The sequence below is a fragment of the Erpetoichthys calabaricus genome, chromosome 3, assembly GCF_900747795.2.
Source record: "Erpetoichthys calabaricus chromosome 3, fErpCal1.3, whole genome shotgun sequence".
NCBI classification, from domain to species: Eukaryota; Metazoa; Chordata; class Cladistia; order Polypteriformes; family Polypteridae; genus Erpetoichthys; species Erpetoichthys calabaricus.
Window position 1 is genome coordinate 199648885 of NC_041396.2, and position 19082 is coordinate 199667966.

General features: G+C 41.0%; 1 protein-coding gene across 4 annotated transcripts in view; it reads left to right on the top strand.

Annotated features, from left to right (window-relative positions):
• LOC114648559 (nuclear receptor coactivator 7-like) overlaps window positions 1–19082 on the top strand; it is a 193516-nt gene that overhangs the window by 50892 nt on the left and 123542 nt on the right. For all 4 annotated transcript variants that reach the window (XM_051924804.1, XM_028797654.2, XM_051924803.1 and 1 more), the window contains one exon: window positions 6672–6898. In XM_051924804.1, the coding sequence (XP_051780764.1) occupies window positions 6672–6898 (227 nt within the window). The remainder of the gene's footprint in view (window positions 1–6671; window positions 6899–19082) is intronic.

Sequence of the window (19082 nt, forward strand, 5' to 3'; positions counted from 1 at the left end):
AATAACAGAAAGTGTACAACAAGGTACAAAATAAATGTGAGAAATGTCTTCTCAGACACAAGTCAATCAATGACTGTCCAAGATGGTGCTGGGGCCAATTTTCAATGCTCTAGGACAGGAAGAGACGGGATCAGGATTGTGGTTACTGGGAGTGGTGTCATGGGTGTTCTGGCTGTCAAGTCCAAGAAGAAAGGAATCAGGCAACAGCACCAACCCCTGGTTCAGAGGACATTTACTACCAAAAGAGCCCTTAAGCTAGCTTTCTCCCGTGTGCATGCATGTGACAATAGGAATGAGCCCATCAGAGTGTACATTAACACACACAGGGCCAATTCACTAACTGATATGACGTGTATGTTTTATTAATTTGTAAGTGGCAAACAGGAACACTTATAGTAAAAAGTCCAAGTTGAAACAGGGAAAAATTCACATTGCCAATAATTAGGCCAGAAATTGAACTTGGATCCAAAGGGCTGTGTGGCAACAGCACAAGAAATTTATAAATTATAGATCTGGTGTCAGATGAAAAGAAAAACATGAAAAGAATATGTCTCAAACAAAAGGATACTTAAGAATGTGGAAAGTGGAAAAAAAGATTTGGGAGCCCACTAGCTAACTTGGGTAAAGCCAGAAGTGGCTATTAAGACAACGATGATGATGATGATGGATCTGTTGTGCAGAGATCCATCCATCCATCTCCTTCCGCTTATCAGAGATCAGGTCGCGGGGGCAGCAGCTTGAGCAGAGATGCCCAGACTTCCCTCTCCCTGGCCACTTCTACTAGGGATCCATCATCTATATATATAATTCTCTAAGCCGCCGCCAGAGCAGCACGACACCCATGAAAGCACGCAGGAAGGAGCCACGCCCACCAACTCTAAGATCATTGGATACGACGAAAACTCGCACAGCCACGTCCACCAACTCGGACGCAAAGCCTCGGAAAACATGCCGTCATTTCTGTTTGTCTGTGCCACAGTCCACATGCAGCTCTGAGCCACGTTGACTTTTCATTAGTCAACCTCAGTGGAACCTTGGTTCACACAGAGGCAGCGCCAGAGAGAGACAGAGGCACACACACAGGCAGCACGAGAGAGAGAACCGCACACACACACAGGCAGCGCCAGAGAGAGACAGAGGCACACACACAGGCAGCGCGAGAGAGAGAGCCGCGTACACACACAGACAGCGCCACAGAGAGACAGATACACACACACAGGCAGCGCCAGAGAGAGACAGAGGCACACACACAGGCAGCGCGAGAGAGAGAGATGCGCACACACGCAGGCAGCGCCAGAGAGAGACGGAGGCACACACAGGCAGCCCGAGAGAGAGAGACGCGCACACACACAGGCAGCGCCACAGAGAAACAGACGCACACACACAGGCAGCGTGAGAGAGAGCCGCGCAATCCTTTAAAACTGAGGTTAAAACACAATGAAGGAAGCAGTCTTTAAAAACCAATAAGCCCTGTGCCTCTTTTTCATTAGCGTCTCACCTGCTTCACCGATGCAGGCCCTGCAACAGTTGAGACGCTCTTTCAGCAGCTGACCTTCTCTGTGCCTGACTCCACTACTGTCAGTTGCCTGATTAAAAATGGCCTTTTGAAGGGGAGCTATGGACCCGCTATACCACAGGAACACATTGCCTTCGAGCCTGCTCTCGCTCACTCTAACGTACCGGCTTCCTCTCTGTCCTCACTCGCTTGCACACTGCACAGGGGAGAAATGCCCGCAGCGTGACTCCACCCGGAAACCGTTTCAGTCACACTTCCACGCCCCTCCCTACGCTGTGAGTGTGATGATTATTTATTTAAAAATGGCCTGTGACATTGCCTTCACATTGTTTTCCTTTTATTTATGATCCCGTCGAGCAGATCAGGCACCCAGGCAAACAACACTGAATAATCAATAGCTGCAACCACTTTGCCCGCCCCAACTCCTCACCTGAGTCGGTTTCGTCTGTGTTCAGCAGTGTTTCCCAAACTCGGTCCTGGTGAACCCCTGTGGATGCAGGGTTTTGTTCCAACCAGATTTCTAATCATTAATGCCGGTGAAACTCATCAGGGATAAGTTGGTTTTTCAAACGCAGCCGTGTAGCAGATTAGTCTAGCAGGATGTAATAATCCGGATGAATGCGCGCCCCCGCGCTGAGTGAAAAGCCAATGTATATTGAGTCTAGAAAACATGATCAGCAAGTCTTTGATAGGCTGCAACAAAATGATGAAAGAACGGGCGCATTTTTTTCTCACAAGCTGGGTGGGTGGGTGTTAGTTAGTTAATTAGTTACTCGAAGGATTTCAAGATTTATTATGCACAAGCGGTAACACTGCAAAAGCAGCCCAAACCAGAAAAGACGGCTGGCAAAAAGTGGCCAACAAATTAAACACGTGTGCATTGTACTTACTGAAAGCAGCATTACGGATTTTGCAAATGTTCATTTTTTCCCTCTGCTTAAAAAACATTAAAAAAGTGGCGTGATTGTGCGACGCATACTACGCCGCGGGTTGGTATGCAGCGTGTAAAACAGTTTATCGCGGATAATTTGCCTTTTACTTTAACACGAAGACAATTTCCTGTTAGATTTGCCTTTGCGATGACAATTAATAAGGCACAGGGCCAAACTTTCAAAAAGATGTGCATGTATCTGCCAAAACCAGTTTTCAGTCATGGACAGTTGTATGTTGCTCTCTCCAGAGTTCCATCTTTTCATTCACTTACTGGTATGCCTGCAGGAACACGTGCAGCGAGCGAGCGAGAGCGAGTGACACACACACATACAGGCGCGAGCGAGAGAGAGCGCGCTGGACGAATAAGAATACTTAATTACATTGATATACCGGTGTTTTCAGTATTCAAAGCGCTATCCACACAGAGAGAAACCGGGATGCGAACCCAAAATCTTCCACTGTCTCCTTACTGCAAAGCAGCAACACTACCACTGCGCTACAAGGCAGTTAAAGAATGCACCGGGCTCGATTTTGTTTTCACTTCTGTTTACAGCGATCAGATCGTAGCGTGCATTATTGCAATGTTACTTTTCTTGGTGGCTTATTACATTATGGATGTTTCACATGTTAATTTTTTTCCCTGTGCTTAAAAGACATTAAAAAAGTGTTTCTTAACTGTGACTCCGGAACAACTCAGTATGCAAGCTATATTAAGCGTCAACAACGAAGACTCGCTACACCTTAATGAACAAGTGCTGAAACTTATCCCTACCGACGAAGTAACTTTCACCAGCGTGGCCTCCATTGTCACAGACGATCCTGCTTTCAGTCACGGACAATTGTATGTTGCTCTCTCCAGAGGTCCATCTTTTCATTCACTCACAGTGGTATCCACAAACCCACCACATTTGGACAACTGTGTCGTTCAGGAAGTGTTCACCCATCAATACATAATTATGCGGCGTATGCTACGCCGCGGGTTGGCTAGTTTTCATTATTGTCAATCATACATTGACATCTCATTAGAAAAATGGGTATCATTATGGATTACTCTTTGTATGCTGTACTTTTTTTCTAAGTTCTGCTTTTATTTGCCTGTTGTGTTACACGTGAATTTCAGTTTACACCACTATACCTAGCATCTCGTGCCAATAAATAAAACCAGTAAACTGATCATTTCAGCTATTTCAGTACAGTATGTGTAAAAGTTGGTGTGACATACAGGTGCAATGTTTAAATAGTGAAGGCCTTTGTAAAGTAATGTAGAGGTGTTCAGGTGGATATGCAGTATCACTGTAGTAGCTGCTTGCTGGTAAAAGGCTTGTTCCAGGCTTTACTGCAGCATTCTGCTTATTTGCTGCAGCTCATGGGCCACTTGGGAAAGGAAGCAAGGAATATTGCTAATGCGTTTGCCACTCCCATTTTTGCTTTGCTCTGTTTATATTTCTTAATGTTAGTGCCAAGAGTAATTTGGGGTCTCTTGGTTCTAGCTACTGCTTTCTAGCAGCATATAAGTGTGAAGTTTTTTTTTTCTATTGAAGCTTTAATTACCTATTTGTAATTGCTGTAACAATACCACCCTTGGCTGCTACAATAGAATTAACACAAAAGTCAACAAAATAATATATAAGAGATTCACCGTTTTGGGTTATCTATTGATACGTATTTCGTTTATGATCATGAACTGTGAGTCTTGACTGAAAGGATAAGTTTCAGGGTATAAGCGTCAGTAAATCAGAGTCTGTGTAGGCGGCTTGGCAGGTGGCTAGCCACTGCTCCTCTGGACTGAGGGGAATGAATTGAGAGAGGTTTGGTGAACATGCACCCTATCTGTCTTTTGCTGGAATTGTACTGGATAAAGACTAATGGAGGAGAATCAGGTCAGGCTTGAGAAAATATACCTTGTGGACACCAGGGGGGTTGCTCCTGTTCCCCAAACGCCCAACATAAGCAGGATTGGACACAAGTATAAAAGGAAAAGGGTTTTTTTATTGTGGGAAACTCTTTTTTACAAGTGTTTCCCACAACAGCTTCAAGTATAAGTAATACACAGGCACTATTATAACTCTTTTCTTCTTTCTCTCTCTGTCACTGCCTCCTCCACTCCTCCACACAAGCATTGCCCTTCTTCTCCCGACTCTAGCTCATCCATGTGTGGCAGGCAGCTCTTTTTCTATCTAATCCTTGGGAGTTCTTCTGGTTGTATGATGCTGCAGCTCTGAAGCGTCCCAAATCCTGCAGCTCCCCCTGACACCCCCCCCGACCCCAACCCCTGGGACTACAATACCTGGCATGCCTTCTGGGCACTCATGTTGGGATCTGAGTTTGGCCACGCTGTCATCTAGCATCCTGGGGGAGACAAAGCCATGTGTAAGCTGTCTTCTCCTGTCCTTCCTCCTCAACAGCATCCCAGCTGTCCCTCACAACCTCAAAGACAGAAGTAAATGCTGAGGAAAATGACAAAGATGCTTTACCTTACTCGGCTTGTCACCGCTAAAGCCCTTACCAAGACAGGCAAATTAGACCCATCCAATGAAAATGGCAAAAATCACTTTTAAGTATAATGCCATTCTTTCTCAGATTGAAGACAATAACAACCTTTATATACACTAACCCAGGAGCAATATAGAGATCTAAGCCATCCAGACAGTATATTATATTTTTTCATGAAACCAGAGTAGAAAGTCAGAGAGACTTGGCAGTTTATTTGCGGGAACTTCACAAAAGTGGCCTAATTTAAAAGCATCATTAAGCTTTCAGTGGTCTGCTTCCTTCATGTATCATCAGATAACAGCATGAATTAAATGCTACTGCCAGAGTTTTGGCACAGGCCAAATGTAATAAACACATTGCTATACAGCTGGCTTAACCATATAGGCTTCCTGGTCAATATCCTGTTTTCTTCGAAACCTTGACACTTATTTCTAAAGCTATTTTCAACACCCTGCATTACCTGTCATTGGTATTTGCCTCATGCAAGTGTGACAACATCCTTTGATGCCAGTCTTCCCACTATTATTCAACTCTTGGTGAATTAAGCTTTATGGCTTATACTATCTGGAATGCTCTGCCTAGGTTTGTTTGTAAAGCTCAAAAAACACCATATTTTCTGTTTCTAATGTAACTTAATTTTCATCTGTACTGGTGCACCTCAATTATTTACTTCCAAATAATATCACTGTGTTTTCTACTGCAGAATTTTCTCAGTTTTGTTTACTTCTTATTAATTTTTTATGTTGTTACCTCAATTGCATGGTTTGTAGAACCTCTTATGATGGGAAACTTTGTGAAGAGCTTTAATATGTTAAGATATTTCATATATCTATCTATATAGTTTTAAATTATATTTATTTTGGGCAAGTTGGTTGGTGCAATAGTTACAACGTCTGCTTCATGGAAATTGGCATTATAGCCATTGTCTGTATGCAGTTTACACATTCTACCCAAATCTGTTTTGGTTTCCTTTGGGTTGTTCTCTTTTACTTTCATATCCCCAAGTATGTGCATGATAGGGTAACGTAACTGTTCTTAATTATAATTGTGGGTTTGTGCATGAGCGGACCCTAGGATGAACTGGTGTCCTGTCCAGGGCTGCTTCCTTCTGGGATAGACTCTGAGCACCCATGCGAATGATTAAATAGGTTTCGGAAATGCTGTGTTGTGTTATGTTTTACATATTTACAATTCCCATGATGCATAAAACAATCATTTTAATGTGATAAAATAATTTGACCAATATATTTAACCAGCAGAGGGTGCTGTGGGATTGCTGTCTGTGCTTTAAATAAGGGGGAAGGCAATGTATGAGAAGCTTGAGTATGGACCTGGCAGTGTGTGTCTACAGGAAATCCTTTTTTAGTGAAAGTTATAACTCATGTACGGTCTCTTATATATGTTGAAGCAAACCACACACATACTTTTAGAAGGTGCATAAAATAATTTAGATTTAGATATTCTTATTAGAGACACACTTGAACATTTTGATTGAGACTAATACCTAATGTATACCTTTAGAGCATTTTGCCTCCTTAACATTTTAGTCATGCACATGTAAACCAATTTGACAATATGCACACCTATTTGGGAAGAAAAGTCAGGTTTAGAACACAATCTTAATCTAACTCTTTTTGCAAAATGCTGTTCTCCTCTCCCTGTGGTTTGGTGTAATTACAGTTGGAAGTATGATGTCTAAATGCACTAAGAACTTGTTTTTCTTTTTCAGGCTGAAAAGGAGAAAGCAAATAAAGCAGAATTCAGAAAATCCATCTACTGATGGCACTAGGCTTCCAGTTGGTCGGCTGAACAAGGAAACGAAAACCCATTTAGATTCCTCAAAAGCGTCCAGAGAGAACAAAGAAAACACTAAAGATGAAAATGCACAACAGAAGAACAAGAGAAAAGAGCTTGAAGTGCCTGAGTGGTCTGAACAGAAAAAATGCTCTGCAGTTAGTAAGTCTCCTGTTTTCTTCTTTTTCGTATAAATGGGGAGGGTTACGTCAAGAAGGGCATCTGGTGTAAAATTTTGCGAAATCATTATGCGGACAACAATACAAATTTCCATACTGAATCGGTCGAGCCCCAAGTTAATAATGACCGCCACTAGTACTGTTAGCCAACAGGGTGCTGGCAGAAATTGGGCTACTGTTGGCCGAAGAAGAAGAAGGAGAAGAAGAGGGGGGAGACGTGTCTGGAGACAGGAGGAGAGGAGGAAAGTAAAGAGAGTAGAACTGTGGGTAGGAAGTTTGAATGTTGGCAGTATGACTGGTAAGGGGAGAGAGTTAGCCAATATGATGGAGAGAAGGAAGGTTAATATATTGTGCGTGCAAGAGACTAAATGGAAGGGGAGTAAGGCCAGGTGGATCGGAGGTGGATTTAAATGGTTCTATCATGGTGTGGATGGGAGGAGAAATGGGGTAGGAGTTATTCTGAAGGAACAGTATGTCAAAAGTGTTTTGTAGGTGAAAAGAGTGTCAGACAGAGTAATGATTATGAAGCTGGAAATTGGAGGTGTGATGATGAATGTTGTTAGTGCATATGCACCGCAAGTTCGTTGTGCAATGGGTGAGAAAGAAGATTTTTGGAGTGAGTTGGACGAAGTGACTAACAGTGTACCCAAGGGACAGAAAGTGGTGATTGGAGCGGATCTCAATGGGCATGTTGGTGAAGGGAACAGTGGAGACGAGGAGGTGATGGGTAGGTATGGTGTCAAGGAGAGGAATGAAGAAGGTCAGAGGATAGTGGATTTTGCCAAAAGGGTGGATATGGCTGTGGTGAATATGTATTTTAAGAAGAGGGAGGAACATAGGGTTATGTACAAGAGTGGAGGAAGATTCATACAGGTAGATTACATCCTATGCAGAAGAGTTAATCTGAAGGAGACTGAAGACTGCAAAGTGGTGGCAGGGGAAAGTGTAGTTAAGCAGCATAGGATGGTGGTCTGTAGGATGACGTTGGAGATCAAGAAGAGGAAGAGAGTGAGGGCAGAGCCAAGGATCAAATAGTGGAAGTTGAAAAAGGAAGACTGCAAGGTTGAGTTTAGGGAGTAGGTGAGACAGGCACTAGGTGGCAGTGAAGAGTTACCAGACAGCTGGATAACTACAGCAGATGTAATAAGGGTGACTGCAAGAAGGGTGCTTGGCGTGACATCTGGAAAGAGGAAGGAGGAAAAGGAAACCTGAATGAGTAAATACAGGAGAGTATACAGAGGAAAAGGATGGCAAAGAAGAAGTGGGATAGTCAGAGAGATGCAGAAAGTAGACAAGAATACAAGGAGATAAGGCGCAAGGTGAAGAGAGAGGTGGCGAAGGCTAAAGAAAAGGCGTATGATGAGTTGTATGAGAGGTTGGACACTAAGGAGGGAGAAAAGGACCTGTACCGATTGGCTAGACAGAGGAACCGAGCTGGGAAAGATGTGCAGCAGGTTAGGGTGATAAAGGATAAAGATGGAAACGTACTCACAAGCGAGGAGAGTGTGTTGAGCAGATGGAAAGAGTACTTTGAGAGGTTGATGAATGAAGAGAATGAGAGAGAGAAGAGGTTGAATGATGTGGAGATAGTGAATCAGGAAGTGCAACGGATTAGCAAGGAGGAAGTAAGGACAGCTATGAAGAGGATGAAAAATGAAAGGCCATTGGTCCAGATGACATACCTATGGAAGCATGGAGGTGTTTAGGAGAGATGGCAGTGGAGTTTTTAACCAGATTGTTTAATGGAATCTTGGAAACTGAGAGGATGCCTGAGGAGTGGAGAAGAAGTGTACTGGTGCCGATATTTAAGAATAAGGGGGATGTACAGGACTGCAGTAACTATAGGGGAATAAAATTGATGAGCCACAGCATGAAGTTATGGGAAAGAGTAGTGGAAGCTAGGTTAAGAAGTGAGGTGATGATTAGATAGATAGATAGATAGATAGATAGATAGATAGATAGATAGATAGATAGATAGATAGATACTTTATTAATCCCAATGGGAAATTCACAAGTGAGCAGCAGTATGGTTTCATGCCAAGAAGGAGCACCACAGATGCAATGTTTGCTCTGAGGATGTTGATGGAGAAGTTTAGAGAAGGCCAGAAGGAGTTGCATTGCGTCTTTGTGGACCTGGAGAAAGCATATGACAGGGTGCCTCAAGAGGAGCTGTGGTATTGTATGAAGAAGTCGGGAGTGGCAGAGAAGTATGTAAGAGTTGTGCAGGATATGTACGAGGGAAGTGTGACAGTGGTGAGGTCTGTGGTAAGAGTGATGGATGCATTTAAGTTGGAGGTGGGATTACATCGGGGATCGGCTCTGAGCCCTTTCTTATTTGCAATGGTGATGGATAGGTTGACAAACGAGATTAGACAGGAGTCCCCGTGGACTATGATGTTTGCTGATGACATTGTGATCTGTAGCGATAGTAGGAAGCAGGTTGAGTAGACCCTGGAGAGTTGGAGATATGCTCTAGAGAGGAGAAGAATGAAGGTCAGTAGGAGCAAGACAGAATACATGTGTGTAAATGAGAGGGAGGTCAGTGGAATGGTGAGGATGCAGGGAGTAGAGTTGGCGAAGGTGGATGAGTTTAAATACTTGGGATCAACAGTACAGTGTAATGGGGATTGTGGAAGAGAGGTGAAAAAGAGAGTGCAGGCAGGGTGGAATGGGTAGAGAAGAGTGTCAGGAGTATTTGTGACAGACGGGTATCAGCAAGAGTGAAAGGGAAGATCTACAGGACGGTAGTGAGACCAGCTATGTTATATGGGTTGGAGATGGTGGCACTGACCAGAAAGTAGGAGACAGAGCTGGAGGTGGCAGAGTTAAAGATGCTAATATTTGCACTGGGTGTGACGAGGATGGATAGGATTAGAAATGAGTACATTAGAGGGTCAGCTCAAGTTGGACGGTTGGGAGACTAAGTCAGAGAGGTGAGATTGCGTTGGTTTGGACATGTGCAGAGGAGAGATCCTGAATATATTGGGAGAAGGATGCTAAGGATAGAGCTGCCAGGGAAGAGGAAAAGAGGAAGGCATAAGCGAAGGTTTATGGCTGTGGTGAGAGAGGACATGCAGGTGATGGGTGTAACAGAACAAGGTGCAGTGGACAGAAAGACATGGAAGAAGATGATCCGCTGTGGCAACCACTAATGAGAGCAGCAGAAAGAAGAAGAAGAGTCTCCTATATACAGTAGCTGTAACCTCCGCCTCTTGTCTTGATGATGATGCTTTTTTTTGTTTTTTAAACATCTTGTGCATGAGGTTATGCACAGTAATGTACTGTATACTTCAAATACAGAAGCACAGTGGTTAGCATTATTGCCTTATAGCTCCATGTTAATGGCTTGCATTCTGTCCTAGTCACTGTTTATGTGAAATTTACATATTCTAATCATGCCTTTGTGGGTACTTCTCATAGTACTCTTGAACGATTTTTTGATTGATTAATAATCAATAAGACATTCACCCCAAGGAGACCTGAAGTATGAAGAAATCTGTACAATTTATGAACAAGGTTCATAAATTGGTGAAAGTTTACATTAACAATTTCACTTTCTCTGTTGTGATTCGAAACATGGCCAAAGACTCGCTTTCATAAATAACCCAGACAAACTTGTTCAAATAAGAAAAATAATACAATTTATTTATAACATACAGTATGGATAATAGAAGATGGATATATGCAAGTTTATACATATATATAGGCAAAAGACACAAACAACACAAAACATAAAATTACGAAATCTTATTTTAAATTTTTCTCTCCTGTAGAAAAAGGCACATAACTTATTAATTCTGTTTCTTGGCTTAGATAGAACTTTCCTCTCTTATAAGAAAAGGCACACAACTCATGAATCCTTAATTTTCAATCCATGAGATTAAGATGGATACGTTCTTTGCCAGGTCATGAAGTTTTTACTGCAGGCAAGTGGCGTTCATTTGCTCACAGCTGCTAGCTTTTGCCCTGGCTCAAGGACCACCAACCCCCATACCAAGTTCTCTGTCTTAGTGTGTGTACATGAGTGCATGCACATGTAAGATGCTGCTTTGTCCTTTCCTTTCGGATTTAGGGTGAGAAATTTGTAATAGCCAGAACTTATCCTTCATAAGAATATTATGTTTAGTTACAGTTAAAACCAATATTGTAGTGTATTATAGCTCACTTTGTCCTGTCTGTTAAATTGCAGTTAATTGTTCTCAGAATCAAAGTATACTTATGGTTTTGAGGTGAGTAATGCTTGGTTCCTTTCCTGGCCAGCTTTCTCCAGAAACATGGAAGACGTTTTCGGTGCACTTACTTCTCTTTGCTCAGGAGATCTACTTCTTCGCCTTTTGTCGCACCTTCTCGTTGCAGGAAGTACTGCAGTCTTCTCTTCAAGGGTTTTACACAAAGTATCCTCGGATGGTAGTCAACTGCTCAGTTTAGTTGTGATCAGTCAGTTACCTGTGTTAGAAAGGCCAACGCTTGCCTTAAGTATGGTCTCTCGCTCTCTTGCTCCTGTCCTTGCTGTCCTTCAACAAGACAAGTATTCCACTTTTTCAGTCCATCATGGTTGCCCTCTGGAGTAAAGTGATTGCTTTGACCTCTGTTGCCATATCCTATCAGCTATGAGTTCTGTCTGTGGGCAGCCAATTTATGGCCAGGTCAAGCTGTAGCATAGTGAGGGAAGAGCCTTTAGTTAGGGTGTTACAAAGATTTTATAGGGAGGAATATAGAGAAAAGCCAAGCAAAATGACACCTTTTATTGGCTAACTAAAAAGATTACAATATGCAAGCTTTCGAGGCAACTCAGGCCCCTTCTTCAGGCAAGATGTAATAGGGAGGAATAGAAATTGTGTCATTTGCTACCTGGATGCACATAAGTCAGTCATCTTGGATGACCGTTGATGCAAAGTTCTATCCATTAATATTACTCATCCTTAATTTATGGTCCTTTGTTTAGCACTTGAGTCCATTTTGCACCTTAGAGAGAGAGATATCCCTGGCTGTTACATGGTCTGGAATTGATCACCTAATCAGAAAAGGCTACAGATACTGCATTCCAATTAGAGGCCCAGTCTGACAAACTGAGACTTTTAGCTGGCAGTCAGAGTGTCTGGCAATAGTTTGCTAAGCCAGGACTTGGGTTCTACCTTGGTAAAATGAATAATACCAGTCTGCATGACACTCTTACATCTCAAACACATGCACTTTTGTTTAAGTGGCATCACTAAAATTGCTTGTTGTGAGTGACTGAGTATGGAATGTATGTGTCTTTCAACCTGTCCAGGATTTGTCCTTACCATGCACCCAGTGCTTTCAGGATAGGCCCCAGATTACGATAATTCAAACAATGAATGTCAGAAAGTGGGTAAATGGATAGAAAAATGCATGCAAATATATTGAAATAGAAGTAAGACTTTATGTTTGTTGTATTTAACTGTATTGGTAGAAACTTTCTTACTGGATGCATAAAGTCATGTGTACATCCCTTAAGTGATGTTTCCCTATTTGCTTTTCTATTGATACTAATTTCTTTTAGAGTCTGATTTTCCCCTCCTTGTCAAAAAAATTGTTTTATTGCCATGAAGCTGCAATAGCTGATGTTTTTTCTATTTATTGTTTTTACTCCCATCACAACTAAAAGCTTTTATGAATTCAATTAGATGAAGACTGCAAGCCTACTATGCTCTCATAAACATTGATTCTAAATTATATCAACACTTTCATTTGCTTCAAATATTGATTTTACAACACAAGATTCTATGAGGCTAATGGAATGTTCTTAAGATTCAGATCAGTGAATAAATAATGATATACAGTATGTATGTCTGTTTTTAAGTTTATATTGATTCATTGTGTGAAGTTATTTAGCTCAACATCATTATTGAAGCAAACCATTTTTAGTATCTAATAACCTATGTTCAAATGGTATGGAGCAATTATTGTAAATTTACTTTTCTACAGGATTAATGCTCTGAAGAACTCTCTTATGATATATAATTATTGATTGACAATGATTAATAATTTGCTAGTGTCTAACTCTAGTAAATTTCTTAGTTAGGTTACTTTTAGCAAACAGAAAAAGACATTTCCTGATTAAACTTAAAATACCATTTTAGTTTTGCTAAACAATTATACAGTTTGCAGCATTTCTACCCTACATTCGATATTTATATAGTGAGAACACAGACATACACCAATTTATGGCTGACTGAGTTAAGGCCATTCATAATAGGTCCATAGGAAAACAATAAGGTAATAATGTTCTAGAAATTGACAAAACCATTTTCTGTATGCCACAAAGGCCATATGCTTTTTGTTTATCACGTGCTTGCTGGTAGCGCTGCAATCTGTAAAATGATACACTCTGAATAGAAGCAGTGAGAGAAGCGGTGGTTTGAGCTGCAGAGGTAGCAGTGTCTCGGCTGTCTGTTATTCTGTACTTAAGCTTCAACTAACAAATGGTCACAAACTAGCAATAAGTAGAAAAAATAAGATAGAAACCCCTTTTAAATAGTAATAAATTATTATTATTATTTCACAGGGTCTCATATGTTTTCTGACTCTTACAACAACAACAACATTTATTTATATAGCACATTTTCATACAAATAATGTAGTTCAAAGTGCTTTACATGATGAAGAAAAGAAAAAAAAGACAAAGTAAGAATTAAAATAAGACAACACTAATTAGCATAGAATAAGAGTAAGGTCCGATGGCCAGGGAGGACAGAAAAAACAAAAAAAAAAATCCAGACAGCTTGAGAAAAAAAAAATAAAATCTGCAGGGTTTCCAAACCATGAGACCGCCCAGCCCCCTTTGGGCATTCTACCTAACATAAATGAACAGTCCTCTTTGTATTTAGGGTTCTCATGGAAGGACTTGATGATGATGGTCATATAGACTTCTGGCTTTTAATCTATCAATGTAGGAACATCATGGTGCTATGATTAGGTGGTGGTGGCGCAGGTCACCACCACTGAAAACCGGGAAAAGAAACAGAAGAGAGAGTAGGGGTTAGTATGGATTTTAAAGCCACCATGAATAGTTATGATAATTAATTGAATATACAGAGCATCAGGATTAAACTAAAATGAAGTTATGAGAAAGCCATGTTAAAGTAATGAGTTTTTAGCAGGTTTTTGAAGTGCTCCACTGTATTAGCCTGGCGAATTCCTATTGGCAGGCAATTCCAGATTTTAGGTGTATAACAGCAGAAGGCTGCCTCACGACTTCTTTTAAGTTTAGCTCTTGGAATTCTAAGCAGACACTCATTTGAGGATCTAAGGTTATGATTTGGAATATAAAGTGTCAGACATTCTGATATATTAGATGGAGTGAGATTATTTAAGGCTTTGTAAACCATAAGCAGTATTTTAAAGTCAATTCTGAATGATACAGGTAACCAGTGTAGTGACATCAAAACTGGAGAAATGTGCTCGGATTTTCTTTTCCTAGTTAGGATTCTAGCAGCTGCATTCTGCACTAGTTGCAAATGATTTATGTCTTTTTTGGGTAGTCCTGAGAGAAGTGCGTTATAGTAATCTAGTTGACTGAAAACAAAAGCATGAACTAATTTCTCAGTATCTTTCAGTGATATAAGAGGTCTAACTTTTGCTATGTTTCTTAAGTGAAAAAATGCTGTCCTAGTGATCTGATTAACGTGCGATTTAAAATTCAGGTTACAGTCAACAGTTACCCCTAAATTCTTTACCTCTGTCTTGACTTTTAATCCTAATGCATCAAGTTTATTTCTAATAGCCTCATTATATCCATTATTACCAATCACTAAAATTTCTGTTTTCTCTTTATTTAGCTTGAAAAAATTACTATTCATCCATTTAGAAATACAAGTAAGACATTGTGTTAGAGGGCCCTTTAATGTTTGTTGTGTTTGGCACTGCTGCATGTGCTTCATGTGACTATTTTTTATGCATTCGGATCACCTTCCCTTATACAGACCTAGTGTGTGGGAACCAAGACTCAAAGATAAGTTTGTTCTACTCCATACAAGAAGTTAAAGAATGCTTACAGGTGTCCCACACCAGACCCGCAGAGCCTCAATTGCAAAGACCTGTACACTTTGTAAACAACATACAACCAATCTGACATAAAGCCCAATGGCTGGTTCCAAATGGAGCTGTAAATCAGCACGACTGTACTTTCATGTCACTGTCTTTTTTTAACAAAGTAATTTGTTGTGCAAATAAATCATCTTAACTCTTTTAGGGCAAATGTCGACTTTTGTCAGATAGGAGGGGTTGAGGGCGGGAATCAATTGGAAATGGTGACAAAACCCGCCATTACGTTGTAGTTTGATCGTCTTTGCTTGAAGGAAAGTGAACTGTGTTAGTCTGACTGAGTGCTGGTGTGAGTAGTGAAGGGTATCAACATTTGACGAGAGATCGGAGCGAAAATACTCCGTGGACACCATTTTACATATTGTCACTGAATTGGACCCAGACTGGTTGAGCTCTGATTTTGATGCAAGTGACCTGGAGATCGAGATATAAAACGAAAGTGAGGTATCTGCGTCAGCTGATCGTGGTGCTGAACACGTTCATGTAGCTGATGCATCTATCTGTGGCAATGTTCACCTGGGTGGACCGTCACTTAAAATGACAGGAGATACAAACCAGCTTGCATCGCAGTGTCACCTTGACTGACACTGCCACTGCTGCCCTCGCCTCCCAAAGAGAACATGGCAGCCAGCCTGCTGCACATCCCTGCTAGCTGTCATTCCGGTCGTGAGTGGCTTGAGCCACAAGAGACTGCAAACTGGTGGCCACAGCACACAACAACAGACATTTTATGTTGATTTACATGTGAAACTATAGCTTCGTGTGCTTTTCAGAAAACTGCATTTTTTGGAAAAAAAAAATATTCAGCCCTCAAAGAGTTAATCAATTACCTTACATGTACATTTTGTACTGTACTGTATGTCATAGACGTCAGTTTTACAGAAAAAAACAACACATATTTGTACAGTTAGAGTTCACATGAAGAAGCCTCATACTGTGAATGAGAGTTCACAATCTTTTGGACAATAGGCTATGTGGGCACTTTTTGTGACTGAAGACAGAGAAGAAAATTAAAATTAGTAAAAACCTTTTATTGATACATACCAGACAAGGGTAAAATGACAGAGAAATACAGTCCTAGGACACTGCACTTCATCTGCCTCGAGCGCAGATATCCTTGCTCTTTTATACCTTTCTAGTCTCCTGATCGTTGACCACGTAAGCAATAAAAATAGCGTCCTGACTCATTTTGTATTATTCCAATTGGTAAAGTCTTTACCCTAAAGGTATATTTTCTTGTCACACACATCATTGAAAGAAAACTTCCAGAAAGTATATATGCTTTTTGTCACGTACGCAAAACACAAACAAGTTTGATCATTCTGTCCTATTTTCTGTACTTACACACATACATTTTGTTCAATTACATCATTTTATGTTTTTACAGCTACACTTAAGTTTTTAATATAAAATCTCGACAGTAGGAGCTCTCCATTGTATAACTACAGAGAGGAGAATATCTTCATCCAGCATTGTTTTTATAACTGGGCAGATCAACATTTTGATAGTGCTACGTATAACTGTCCATGACTACATAATGGCCTATCAATGTATATTCCAAGACGGTTAAAAAAAATCTCTGACCCTGAGAATTATTTGTAGTTATAGTACTAGGGTGTTGTACTGTGTTAGCCATTATGGATGTAGTGAGAAGTCAAGCAACATGACACCTTTTATTGGCAACTCAAGCCCCTTCTTCAGGCAAGATGTAGTTATAGCAAATGCTAAAACTATTGGAAGTTGCTGTCCATGCAAGATGAATGGTAAGTTACTTGCTAAAGTATCCCAATATCTAATTTAATATGTGGAAGGAATATGACTTATCCTGCATGATCCCCAGTCATAACTTTGCCGGCAATTGAATGTTTATGCAGTTTTACAATTTGTAAGCTTGGGCAAGTACATAGGCTTAATTTGTGGACTGCAAATACATAACTGAACTACTACTGTTCTTAGCGGAATGGATGTATATAAGGTATTTTGTTTGATGCATGTGTGTTAAATTGGTTGTATTGATATGAGAGAATCATTGTTGTATTCTCCTAATGAAGACGAAAAAAATTATATATAGATGTATGCTATATTATGATGTACGTTTTTGAAGAAAAATGAGCTTTGCATAAAAACATCGCATTAAAACGTCACATGAAATTATTGCACAGTTCAGCTAATCTTTTTATATCTAGAAAGTAGATAATTTTTTTTTACATTAGTGCTTCTTGGGCGCATTAATATTATGGTTGTGGGGGCACAACTTTTTAAATGCTTAACTAGTGCTGAAAACTTAAACTAGATGTTCCATGCATTTTTTTTCTTCCAAGCCTGCACTCTCCACTAACATTAAGAAGACCAATTTATATCATATATCCATATTACTAACCGAGAATGGAAGGCATGGATGCAGGTACACGGCGATGGGACCATGAGACATAGTGCGCAGGCGCCTACAGCGCGCGTCTCATAAACCGCAAGCGAAGTCTGATCCACCGCGAATGAAGGAGTCACGGCCCAAAAACGAAAGAGCTCAACTAACGTAAATAAGACATGAAGCAACAACGCGCCCATAGCTAACGACTAACGACACAGCCACACAGAAAAGAGGGTTCTGCGTTGCACCCCAGAGTCAAACGGAAGACGCTACGGAGGCCCCACAGGTCCACAAAGATAGTACGGAAGGCGCGGGAAAGTACGAAAGGCGCAGGCGACCTACAACGCGCTTCTGAACTAAACGTCCACACTACACAGCATGGTCCACGCACTTCTAACACACTGCAAGCATAAACACGAGATGGTACAGAAACCACACAGATCCGGACTCCACAACATATGTGAATCACATTACAGTGATACAATATTAAGCACTTTACACATGGACAACTGTATGTAGCCCTCTCAAGAGAGTACAGAACCCTACACGTGCACACTACAAAGCATAGTCAAACCCGACATAGTACGGAAGGTGCAGGCGCCTACAACGCGCTTCGAAAGCACCGCAGGCAAAAACCCGAGATAGCACAGAAGCCCCAAAGATCCGGACTCCACAGCATATGTGAATCACATTACAGTAATACAATACTATAAGTACTCACAGAAAACACAAACAGAAGAGGCTTCGGCGTCCCGCCCCACAGTCAAACCAGAGAAAGTACGGAGTCCCCAAACGTCCACAAAACACAGCATAGTCAAACTTGAGATAGTACGGAGGGCGCATGCGCGGATACGTGGGTGCCTTCAACACGCGTCTGAAACCGTGGAAGCAAAACTGTCTCGTAGTGCTGGGCGGTATACCGGTTCATACCAAAAACCGTTTTTTATTTTTGTTATGATATGGATTTTTCTTATACCGGAACACCGGTTTAAATAGCCTAAACAACATTCGGAATGTGGCGCAGCGGGAAACTGTTTAAGGGGGACCTTTTTCACTGGTGCACCGCAAAATATGCATCCAACAGAGTACATGTGTTAGTGGAGGTATTGAGCAGTGAAAATGGACAGGGAACATTCTGAAACTGAAGCTGTAGCAGACGATAAAGTTGAACATGATAACACAGAAGAACTTTTGACGAAAAAAGGTGCTGTATCTGTTATCTGTAGATACTTTGGTTTTAAAAGGTCGGATGTGAAGCATTATGTTCAAATGTATGAATACTGTTTCTATACTACTGGATAATACTGCAAGCCAAGTTGTACTTGTTTTATTTTATTTTTTTTTCAATACTGTGTAATGTATCTGGTTACTGTGTAATACTGTGACGGTGCCGGTCCCCTACAGACTCCCTCTTCCCACGTGGGAGTCTGTTGAACCAACACCGTCGATAGTTATAACCGAGATGAGCTGAGAAATCTCATTGAAGCCAGGGGATGTTGGAAAGTGCTCAAGTGCTTTTGTTAAAAACAGTCAAAGTAAAACCAAAAGTGTCCGTTGGACAGTGTTCAGAAAAATACAGTACCCAAATAAATAGCAAATCCATAAAGCCAGTGAAATGTGGGGATAAAATCCATAATAAATATATCCATTAAAATGCAGTCTCTCTCCTCGCCCGATCGCAGCACACCACCTTCTGTCTCCACAGCTCACCCTTCACTGGCGTTGCTGACGG